Source organism: Budorcas taxicolor, chromosome 1 (assembly GCF_023091745.1).
Source record: "Budorcas taxicolor isolate Tak-1 chromosome 1, Takin1.1, whole genome shotgun sequence".
Lineage (NCBI taxonomy): Eukaryota > Metazoa > Chordata > Mammalia > Artiodactyla > Bovidae > Budorcas > Budorcas taxicolor.
In genome coordinates this window covers 67,869,410-67,880,603 of record NC_068910.1, presented here as the reverse complement: position 1 = coordinate 67,880,603, position 11,194 = coordinate 67,869,410, and the positions used below count along the sequence as shown (strand labels likewise).

The 11,194-nt window shown below is 54.7% G+C and overlaps 1 protein-coding gene across 1 annotated transcript in view; it reads right to left on the bottom strand.

Moving 5' to 3' along the window:
- Nucleotides 1-2,415: 2,415 nt before the first annotated feature.
- Nucleotides 2,416-11,194, bottom strand: part of URB1 (URB1 ribosome biogenesis homolog) — a 76,032-nt gene continuing 67,253 nt past the window's right edge. Inside the window, exons 34-39 of the mRNA XM_052636357.1 lie at nt 10,585-10,728; nt 9,380-9,489; nt 6,890-7,087; nt 5,182-5,423; nt 4,208-4,780; nt 2,416-3,047 (exon numbers count right to left, since the gene is read on the bottom strand). Of these exons, the coding sequence (XP_052492317.1) occupies nt 2,866-3,047; nt 4,208-4,780; nt 5,182-5,423; nt 6,890-7,087; nt 9,380-9,489; nt 10,585-10,728 (1,449 nt within the window). The 3' untranslated portion in view covers nt 2,416-2,865. The remainder of the gene's footprint in view (nt 3,048-4,207; nt 4,781-5,181; nt 5,424-6,889; nt 7,088-9,379; nt 9,490-10,584; nt 10,729-11,194) is intronic.

The following is an 11,194-nucleotide window of genomic DNA, read 5'->3' as shown; positions in this document are numbered from 1 at the left end:
ACAAAGGGAGAAAGGACCGCATGGCCTTTCCAACTTGAATCTAAACATAGCATTCTGGCTTCATAATATTCTAAGAACACCACTGTGGGTATTTTGCAGGGGAAGGAATAAGAGAAGTGAACACTCCTTGCCTTCTAGATGATCAGCCTGACTTGTAGGAAGGGGATAAATGCACAGAGCATTACTCCTGTCTCGTTAAGAACTTTTAGTCAGTCAGTCAGCTCAGTTTCTCAGTCGTGTCCGACTCTTTGCGACCCCATGAATCGCAGCACGCCAGGCCTCCCTGTCCATCACCAACTCCTGGAATCCACCCAAACCCATGTCCATTGAGTCCGTGATGCCATCCAGCCATCTCATCCTCGGTCATCCCCTTCTCCTCCTGCCCCCAATCCCTCCCAGGATCAGGGTCTTTTCCAATGAGTCAGATCTTTGCATCAGGTGGCCAAAGTACTGGAGTTTCAGCTTCAACATCATTCCTTCCAAAGAAATCCCAGGGCTGATCTCCTTCAGAATGGACTGGTTGGATCTCCTTGCAGTCCAAGGGACTCTCAAGAGTCTTCTCCAGTATCACAGTTCAAAAGCATCAATTCTTCTGTGCTCAGCTTTCTTTATAGTCCAACCCTCACATCCATACATGACTACTGGAAAAACCATAGCCTTGACTAGACGGACCTTTGTTGGCCAAGTAATGTCTCTGCTTTTGAATATGCTATCTAGGTTGATCATAACTTTCCTTCCAAGGAGGAAGCAGCTTTTAATTTCATGGCTGCAGTCACCATCTGCAGTGATTTTGGAGGCCCCCAAAATAAAGTCTGACACTGTTTCCACTGTTTCCCCCTCTATTTCCCATGAAGTAATGGGACCAGATGCCATGATCTTAGTTTTTCTGAATGTTGAGCTTTAAGCCAACTTTTTCACTCTCCTCTTTCACTTTCATCAAGAGGCTTTTTAGTTCTTCTTCACTTTTTGCCATAAGGGTGGTGTCATCTGCATATCTGAGGTTATTGATAGTTCTCCTGGCAATCTGGATTCCAGCTTGTGTTTCTTCCAGCCCAGCGTTTCTCATGATGTACTCTGCATAGAAGTTAAGTAAGCAGGGTGACAATATACAGCCTTGACGTACTCCTTTTCCTAGTTGGAACCAGTCTGTTGTTCCATGTCCAGTTCTAACTGTTGCTTCCTGACCTGCATACAAGTTTCTCAAGAGGCAGGTCAGGTGCTCTGGTATTCCCATCTCTTTCAGAATTTTCCACAGTTTACTGTGATCCACACAGTCAAAGGCTTTGGCATAGTCAATAAAGCAGAAATAGATGTTTTTCTGGAACTCTCTTGCTTTTTCCATGATCCAGCGGATGTTGACAATTTGATCTCTGGTTCCTCTGCCTTTTCTAAAACCAGCTTGAACATCAGGAAGTTCACAGTTCACGTATTGCTGAAGCCTGGCTTGGAGAATTTTGAGCATTACTTTACTAGTGTGTGAGATGAGTGCAATTGTGCGGTAGTTTGAGCATTCTTTGGCATTGCCTTTCTCTGGGATTGGAATGAAAACGGACCTCTTCCAGTCCTGTGTCCACTGCTGAGTTTTCCAAATTTGCTGGCATATTGAGTGCAGCACTTTCACAGCATCATCTTTCAGGATTTGAAATAGCTCAACTGGAATTCCATCACCTCCACTAGCTTTGTTCGTAGTGATGTTTCCCAAGGCCCACTTGACTTCGCATTCCAGGATGTCTGGCTCTAGGTGAGTGATCACACCATCGTGATTATCTGGGTCGTGAACATCTTTTTGGTACAGTTCTTCTGTGTATTCTTGCCACCTCTTCTTAATATCTTCTGCTTCTGTAAGAACCTTAAGTCATTATATATATAAAAAAACAACAGCAAAGAGTCTAAACGACACTGGAGGGAAACAGGTATAAATGCTTAAGCTGGAGCCAAGCCATTCCCAGGGCTATAAACCTCACATGGTTAGCTGCTCAGTTGTGTGTGACTCTGCAACCCCATAGATTGTAGCCCACCGGGCTCCTCTGTCTGTGGCGATTCTCCAGGCAAGAATACCGGAGTGGGTTGCCATGACTTCCTCTAGGGGATAAATGCCGTAAGGGTAAATAAACAGCCACCTCCCTGGTGACAGACCAGGAATGCTGTGTGCCGACGTGGCACGAGGGTACGTGCAGAGCTTCAAATGAACAGGACCGAATTTTACCTGGCATGAAATTCATGAAATTTCATATTTAATTTGTGTCAGCTACAATATCAATTTATCTAGGAGTCTTAAAAGTAAAACCCTGACCTCTAAAATGCAGGTTTCTGTAGAATAAAAATAGTCTGTGATTCAGTCAATAAAAATGAAACACCAAACCTAACAAAAATAGACATTTATTAATAAGTTATAAAATTCAAAGTCCTTGCTTTCCAAAGGAATTTTTAGTAAAATAACTTTAACACAATCCTGGAAAGGCTTGTTTATTCAAAAAGTTACACAGAGCTCTGCTGCGACTTCTTATGAAGAGGAAACGTGACCCATCTGTCTTCAGGCTCCTGTGTCTCATATACTTTTAGACATTTCAACTTCAGGGTTACCTCAGTTTGAGGCATTTCTCTGAGGAACAGCAAGCGCCGTAGAGGAAGGGTCTCCCTGACCGGGGCTCGTGGGCCTAGGGCCGCCCAGGCCACCTGTAACCCTGACCTCTCTGCATACACGGTCCTTTGAGCTTCTTCTGTATCAGTCACCTAAAGGAAACCAAGGCTTCCCGTCAGAACAGCAGGTCGGCACGCACAGCCTGCGTCTCACAGGCCTTCCATGGAAATCCCCGACTCAACTTGACTCCTGGAACCTGGAGCCGGAGGTGCCAGCCGCAAGGGTCAGGTGTCGGGGACCGTGGCCGCGATGTCCCTGCAGAGCCGGACGATGGCCTCCTCGTCGCCCCCTCCTGAGTTCTCCACGGCGTCGAGGACCATCTGGACATGGCTCAGGAGGGTGTCTGGCCGCTGGGCCCCCAGCCAGATGTCCTTAATGTACAGAGACACCAGGAATGCAGCAGCGGCTGAGGAAGGGACAAGGAGGCCATTAGGACGCAAGCCGGTCAGCTGGGAATGAGCTGCCCACCCCACACACGGTGATCCGGGGCTCGCTCGGCCCCAGGTGGCAACCTGCAGTGAGTGTGCGGATATGTTAGTCCTGCCTGTACTTAACTGCTGGGTTCATCTTTCCTGTTAGTTTTAAAACTTCTCTCTTTTCTCACGTGATGACTGTGTGTTGAATGTAAACCTCTTCCTTGGTGCTGACCCACCCAGGCCAAGAACCGCAACTAAAGTTTGGGAGGGTTGCCCTTGAGCCACGGGCACAGGCAAGAAGGTTTGCAGGCCAGGGGAGACAGCAAGGCTCCCTGCAACCAGGTGAGCTCACTGCCCGGCTGTGGCCCCGCCCAGTCTCCGCCCCCTCCAGCCCTCCCTGAAGGGCCAACCATCCCCACAGTGGAGCCCCCTGTGCATGCCCACAGCCTCCCTGCTGTCCTCCTACCGCCTTTGCCGGTGCCTCATCCATGCAGGCACACCTGTATCGTGTGCTAGGTCGCTCAGCTGTGTCCGACTCTTTGCAACCCCATGGACTGTCACCCCCTGGGCTCCTCTGTCTGTGGGGATTCCCTAGGTGAGAATGCTGGGGCAGGTTGCCCTGCCCACCTCCGGGGGATGTTCCCCACTCAGGGATCGAACCTGCGAGTCTCACGTCTCCTGCACTGGCAGGCAGGTTCTTCCCCGCTAACACCACTGGGGAAGCCCCCACACCTTCATCAAGCACCCACTAAAAGCCGTGCATATGAACCATGACTTGAATGCCTGTATACGCAAGTGTGTGTGCTTGTGACCACGAGGTGCAATCTAATTCTCTGCGTGAATGCTAATAGTAGGAAGTTAGAAAGCCACGCAGCGTCCCCAGGGGTACACAAGGCCGGCTGGAGGGTGTTCCTCTCCACTGTTTCCCCGGCGGTCAAGGTCTCACCTGAAGGCAGAGGCGGGGCCTTCCTCTCCCCCCACACTCAGAACCCAGGGGCTGACTCTCCGTGCTCCGCACACCCATGCTGAGGGCCGTCCTCCCCCCAAGGCTTCACTGACAGCGCCCGCAGGCTGTGAGAACGGGAAGTGCTCTCGGCCCCAGGCCAACTTCGCGAGGTCTGCAACCTCCGAGCCCAGCCCCCCACGTTACCTTGTGTGTCTGCATCCTCCTCGGTGTCCAGGGAGGAGAGGTGGACGGCCTCGAGCACCGGCTGGAGGGGGCTCCCCGCAGCGCCCCGGGCTGCCACCAGCCGCAGCAGGACGGCGTTGAAGAGGCCAGGCAAGCGGTCCTCCAGCTCCACCGGCTCTGCAGTGCCACAGAACCGGCTGTATAGGCGGAACAGGCCGCTCGTCACGGTGCTGTCGCGGAGAAGCTCAGCCACCACTGCCGGCCGCGGCAGGACGTGGCTCTCGAGCCAGCCCAGGAGGCCCGCCGTGTCCGCCCGGCCAAGTGTGCTCCCGGCTGTGGAGCGCAGCACCCAGCCGGCCACCAGGGAGGTGACGACACCCACGGGGCCAGGGTCTTCACACTCTGGGTCAGCGCCGGGGAACTCGGGCCCCCAGTGGGTCAGGATGGACCTCAGGAGGCCCCGGCACGCCTCCAGGGTGGACGCCAGCAGTTTGGGGTCGGCCGCCTCCTCCGCCTCGCCGGGTCTCCGCTTCCGGGCCCGCAGGCCTTTGGCTCGGGCGGGGGCATCGGGCTTGTTTTTCTCCTTGAGCATCTCTGTTATCCGCACACACAGGTAAAGAGAAAAGGCATGAGACTGTTGTTCCCCCCTTTTCCAACCCACAGAGATGCAGAGGGTGGGGCATCCACGCAGGGGAGGGCACAGCTCAGAGCTGGGTTCCCACAGGACACATCCAGCCTGGAGCTCGGGCAGGGCTCAGTTTTTCCCTGTGACTGTCATCACCGCTATTATAACAGCTGAGCACAGGGGAGCGGGAGCTGGGGCCCCATCTCCCTCTAGCGCTATGAAGACACACAGGCCCTGTCTCTAAGCCTCGGCAGCTGTGGACATGCTGCTCAGAGGTCAGGGGGAGACGCGGTTGCTCTGGGGGGTGGGGAGGGCAGTAAGCACACCTGGGGAGTGGGAGATGAGACAGAACCACGCAGCGGACACTCACTCAGCAGCTCCCGGACTTGGCACTTCTCCGCGGCAGCCCTCAGGTCCTCCTGGAGCCGCACGTCTCTCTCGAGGAGGCTCCACTTGTGCAGGAGCACAAGGACGTCCCGGGTGGACAGCACCGTGGCGTTCACGGTCAGACGGTTCATGTCCTTGAAGGCCTGCAGCACGGTGGCCCGGTACCTCAGGACCGAGTCGAGCGCCCCGAAGAAGCCGGTCAGCTGGGCAGAGGCCAAGGTGGGCCTGTGGGGGGAGCCCACGATCCCAGGCTGGGTGAGAGCCGCCTCGTCGCCTGCAGCCCAGGACCCAGGCAGCCAGGCAGCAGCCAGGCCACAGACTCGAGGTGCCGGGCAGCCCTTTCCAACAGACCAGGGCACGGAGCCCAGCACCTCTCCAGGGCAGGCGGACACGGGACCAGGGTCTGACCTCCACCCTGGAGGCACAGAAAGCTCTCTGGAAACCGGGAGAGGGTCAGGGTGCCAGCCGCCTCGCTAACAACTCCAGGACCACTGGATCCTCTCCAACTCAGGAACTAAAGGCCAGGAAAAGCCCTGGGATAGCACCACCCATGGCCAAGCCTGACAGAGGACCCTGGAAGGACATATATTCCTCCAAGTTCTTTTTTTTTTTTTTTCCTCCAAGTTCTAAGGAATTTAAAATTCGAAACTGTCTGCTCTAACCGTTTCCACATTTATTGATATGGTTGTTATTCTGAATTACAACCAGTTCTCAGAGACCAGTGTGTCTTTGGTGGTGGTCTGGTCGCAAGGTCGAGTCCGATTCTTTGTGACCCCCACGGACTGTAGCCTGCCAGGCTCCTGTGTCCATGGAATTTCCCAGGCAAGAATGCTGGAGTGGGCTGCCACGCGTCTTTGGACAACTCCAAAATAAAGACCCTGATGCTGTGAAAGACTGAAGGCAGAAGAAGGGGACGACAGAGGATGCGATGGTTGGATGGCATCACCAACTCAACAGACATGAGTTTGAGTAAACTATGGGAGTTGGTGATGGACAGAGAAGCCTGGCGTGCTGCAGTCCATGGGGTCGCAAAGAGTCGGACACGACTGAGGGACTGAACTGAACTTAAAATAAGAAACATGGCTACCCAGCATGGATTCAACAGCTGATTTCAGAACAACAGAAAACAAAATGCCGTATTCTTTATCAAGGTTTTCACTCTGAGATGACAATACATTCGCTATCTATCATCTAGTTCCAATCAGCACACCTCTGTTCCCACATCGGAAGTATTGAGGACATGGTGTATTCTCTCTAACACAGTAGAATCTGACAAGCACTGAGTTTTCCTGAGGAAACCAAGCGAGAAATTCCAAGGGGAAAATACTGAAATTTTCCAGGAAATTCATGGCTGAAAGGGAGCCTGTGCAGGCTAATACAGGTGGAGCTGAGTTTGGGGACAGCTTAAATTTCTTAGGTTTAAAGTCACGGAAAACACGTTCTTTCTACAAAACATCATTTTGAGTGCTTGAATCCAAATATCCGGGTAGATGGTTTTTCTGCTAAAAATGATCTGGCATGACAGGCTGCAGGTTTTCTGAGCGTGTTAAGTTCTCCTGGTCTGGAAAGGAACCTCAAAAGTCTAACTGTTAAAGAGGAGCAGCAGAAATGGGTGTCCTGAGGTCACCACAAGGACCACAGCCCTGGCCCAGAGTCCACCTGTGGAGCCAGGACCAAGGGGAGGGGCTCACCTCAGGTGCTTCGTGAGCACAAGGAGAACGTAGAGGAACTCGTCCACCAGGTGCAGCGCCAGCAGCTTCGGGGGCTCCTGAGACCCAGGCTTGCAGGGAGGCTGCGCCCCGGGCTCCACTTCTCTGTTGCCCAGCGTGGTCACCCACAGTGTGTGCAGCAGGGAGATGAGGTTGGAAAGCAGCTCAGTCTCCAGAAACCTGAAGCCAAACATGGGGAGAGTCCCACCCTCTGTCACACCTTCTCCTCCCATCTCCTGGAGGGGTGGGCAGGAACCAGGGAGGAGACGGTGATGGTGATGGCCACCCCAAGGTGCCGGCTTCTCCCCCAGCCCCCAACCCTTTTATGCGCTCACTCAGCCACTGAAGCCCCCGACAGGCATAGCACCTAAGGCAAGACAGGGTGTCTGCTAAAAAACACAGTTCCATCCCAGGACAAGGCTGCAACCCTCCTTTCTCACCAGAAACTTTCTCGTGAAAGAAACTTTCTGACCAACCCTCCTTTCTCCCCTCAGTCCCATCTAAGAGATACTCTGGAGCCTCTGCGGCTCGGAAGGGAGAGCCTCCCCACCCATGAGAACAACCCACTCTAAAGCACAGAGGTAACAGCCAGGAGCAGACAATCAGCCAGCGCCGCCTTCGGAGAGAAGATACTACTTTCTTTAGGAGAAAAAATTTTAAATTCTTTTAAAAAATGCACAAAAGAAGAAAGAAAGAAAAAAAGAGGGGCGGGGGACAAAGAGTCTGGATATTCCCAGAATTATCATCACAGACAGCTGTCTGAAGGAAAGATTCCTGCCACTGAGGGGCTGTCTACAGAGCCAAGAGTCTTCATCTTTTCACATAGCCTCAGAGGTAGGAGAATCTAAACGGATCACGTTATGGACTGAACTGTGTGCCCTTCCTCCCCGCCCCACCATTCACAGGTAGAAGCCCCAACCCCCGCTGTGACTGTATTTGGAGGTGGAGCCTTTGAGAGGTCATTAGGTTTAGATGAGGCCGTGAGGATGGAGCCCCATGACCAGATTAGCACCCTGTAAGAAGCTTGTGGCTCAGCTGGTAAAGAATTCGCCTGCGATGCAGGAGGCCTGGGTTCAATCCCTGGGTTGGAAAGATCCTCTGGAAAAGGGAAAGGCTACCCACTCCAGTATTCTGGCCTGGAGAATTCATGGACTGTATGTAAGGCCGGACCGGGGGCCATGATGGGCCGCCCCTCCTCTCTCCCGCAGGCGGGGGACGTCCCTAACGGAAGGCGCCTCCCAGATCCTGGAGACCAATGACAGCACACTTCGCCAGCTAAAGCCGCCCCGCCCCAGCCACGGAGAAGGACCTGCCAGCCCGTGGAAGGCGCCTCCCAGATCCTGGAGACCAATGACAGCACACTTCGCCAGCTAAAGCCGCCCCGCCCCAGCCACGGAGAAGGACCTGCCAGCCCGTGACGCCTGGGCCTGGCAACCTATCCGAACCCCCGTTCACTAACCGTACCTTTTTGGGCGATCTAGCCTGACCATCCCCCGCAACAAACGCATATAAACCACTCCCCAGCACAGTCCGCGCGGACTGCCTCGACCTCGGTGGGTCCAGGAACCCCGCTCGGAGCGCTTCCCATTAAAGTCTGTTAGACGTTCTTTCTGGCGTCTTGGCCTTTTACCTAACACTGTATATCCATGGGGTCACAGAGTCGGACAGGGCTGAGCGACTTTCACTGTCACTGTCTGTCAAGAAGCGGAAGAGACCAGAACGCTCTCCTCTCTACCTGCCGGGACACGGTTGGCAGTGCGGACACTGGGAGGAGGGCTCTCACCAAGGCCGACCATGCCGGCCCACGGGAGGTGAGAAAACGAATCCATGTCGTTTGAGCTACCCAGTGACAGCAGCCCCGGTCACAAGACAAGATACCACGCCAGCCCTTGATGTGGCTCCAGTACGGGCCCTTAGCAGGGCACCTCAACCCTGGGCGGGAGTGGAGTGCCGAACCCACATCACTGCATGAGCGAGCGCTCCCGAAACCCTAGGCTCCCCGTTTCTGCCTCAGGGAGGGCAGCGGCCTCGAAACCTCGGAGAGAACCCACTCCCGGAGAGCAGCCTGGGCCACGCAGGAGAGACGGAAAGGTGGTGTAGAGGTCGCTGTTTTGGAGAGAGTGGATTCTCTTGGACTCTCCTAGCGGACACCGGAGCTGCAGGAGCTCCCATGATCTCACGGTCTCCCCCCACTCCCCTCTGCCTGATGCCCAGCATGCATGCACACGTTCTGCCTATACCCGCCCCATGCCCAGAGGCATGCGGTCCCCCTCCCCGCCCCACTCCATGCCCAGCATGCATGCGCATTCTCCCCTTCGCCCGGATGCCGTGTGCATGCTTCCCCACCCCCACGCCCAGCACGCATGTGCGCTCCCCCAACCATGCCCAGTGCGCATGCGCTCCTCCACCCTACCCCCCCCCCACCCCCCTCCCCCCCACCCAACTCCTCTTTCCAGGACATAAGGTGCTTACTTGCTTTCCAGGATGTTTAAGACCCACGTTAGGAGGCTGTAGTCCCGCAGCATCTCATAGGCAGACCTGGCATCCCGGGCGGCATTCTGCAGAATCTCCAGAATCCAGTTCTGTCAAACCCAAGCAAAAAGTCATTGGTCCGTGGGAATAACTTGATTTACCCAAACCAGGTAAGGCCTTAAAAAAACAGAACGGTGTGTCCCCACTACCCAGGTGGTCGCTGCACGTGACATCTGCCAGGTCTGCGAGAATGGTGGCCGTGGGGGACCACCTGCCCCACCGTAACAGCCAGAGGACACAGACGGCCGCAGGGAGAGCGCCAGCCCGGGGACACCCACCCGCTAATCCATCACAAGGGGAGACGTGGCACGGAAACTGCACGGCCCCGCATCCCGGCAGCCTGAGTGGGACAGTGAAGAAACATTGCTAGTCCACCCATGAACTGCTGGTGGCTCATTTCATCGCCTCTATTTTACCAGGTGGAGAGGACAGAGAGATGGGGCTCTCACTGGAACTGTTAACGTGGTGCCCCCGCCCATACTTTTTTTTTGGCAAACCACATGGCATATGGGAATCTTAGTTCCTCCACCAGGGATTGAACCCATGCCCTCTGCAGTGGAGGCACAGGGTCCTAACCACTGGAGCACCGCCGAAGTCCCTAATTGGGTGCATTAGAGTTCTCACATGCCATAAAAAGTAGAAATCTACCGTACTCAAATTCCCCTTATGCAGACTCACTCCTCTTTACCCATATTTTAGGTGATGCCAGAGACAGACACTGATCAGGCTACAAACTCATCAAAACCCCACAGGCCTTTCCTAGTGAACGTTTCACTCCACATGATTTCTTGCTCCAGGGACAGAACTCAGGTGCAGACTCCCTGTCAGCTGTGAGGCAGGCGGTTTCAAAGCCCAACTCCTTTCCCAGCCAAGGTCCGATGACCTGCAGTTTCTCTGTGTTACGTGACACACTGGTGGCTTGTGCGGGTTGGAAGCGCCTCAGTTGTGTTTCCAGAGCTCTCGGCCACCCAGAGCCTCCTGGTTCCTCACGATCCACCTCCCTCCCCGCCGGCCCTGGGCCCAGGTGACGGCAGGGAAGCTAATGTTGAAGCAGGTGGTCAGGTGAGGGTCCACGGGGCGGGACTTGCAGGTGGTGGAACCCTGAGCCACGGCCCCCCCAGCCCTCAGCCCCTGGGGGCGCCTACCTGGGCCGCCTCGTCGCACAGTGGGCTGCTGAAGAAGGACAGGACGATGTGGAGGACACCCCGCCTGGCGCACAGCTTGAAGCAGTGTGTGTCCCGCATTCCCTGGCGGAGAAGCCCCAACACCCACTCCCGCTCCGTCTTCTGCTGTAAAGCCCCGCAAACAAGAGACCATCATTAAACATGTGAAGGCTTTTTTCTTTTCCCTGAAAACTCTTCCAGCACCACTGTTTTCAAGGGGTGGTGAAGACTGCAGCATGGCAGCCCCCGACCCTCTGTTTCTGGGTCTGTTATTAAAAACCCTCCCTCTCTTCTCTCTGCTTCCATTTCTCTGGGTCAGGAATAAAGGACCAGGTCACGTTTACATGCTCAACTGTGCTCAGTGTAGTGTTAGTTGCTCAGTCGTGTCCAACTCTCTGTGACCCCGTGGACTGTAGCCCGCCAGTCTCCTCTGTCCATGGGATTTTCCAGGCAAGAATACTGGAGTGGGTTGCCATTCCCTTCTCCAGGGGATCTTCCTGGCCCAGGGATTGAACCCTGGTCTCCTGCATTGCAGGAGAACTCTTTACCATTTGAGCTACAGGGAAGACCTCAGCTGTGCTCATATGTTCAG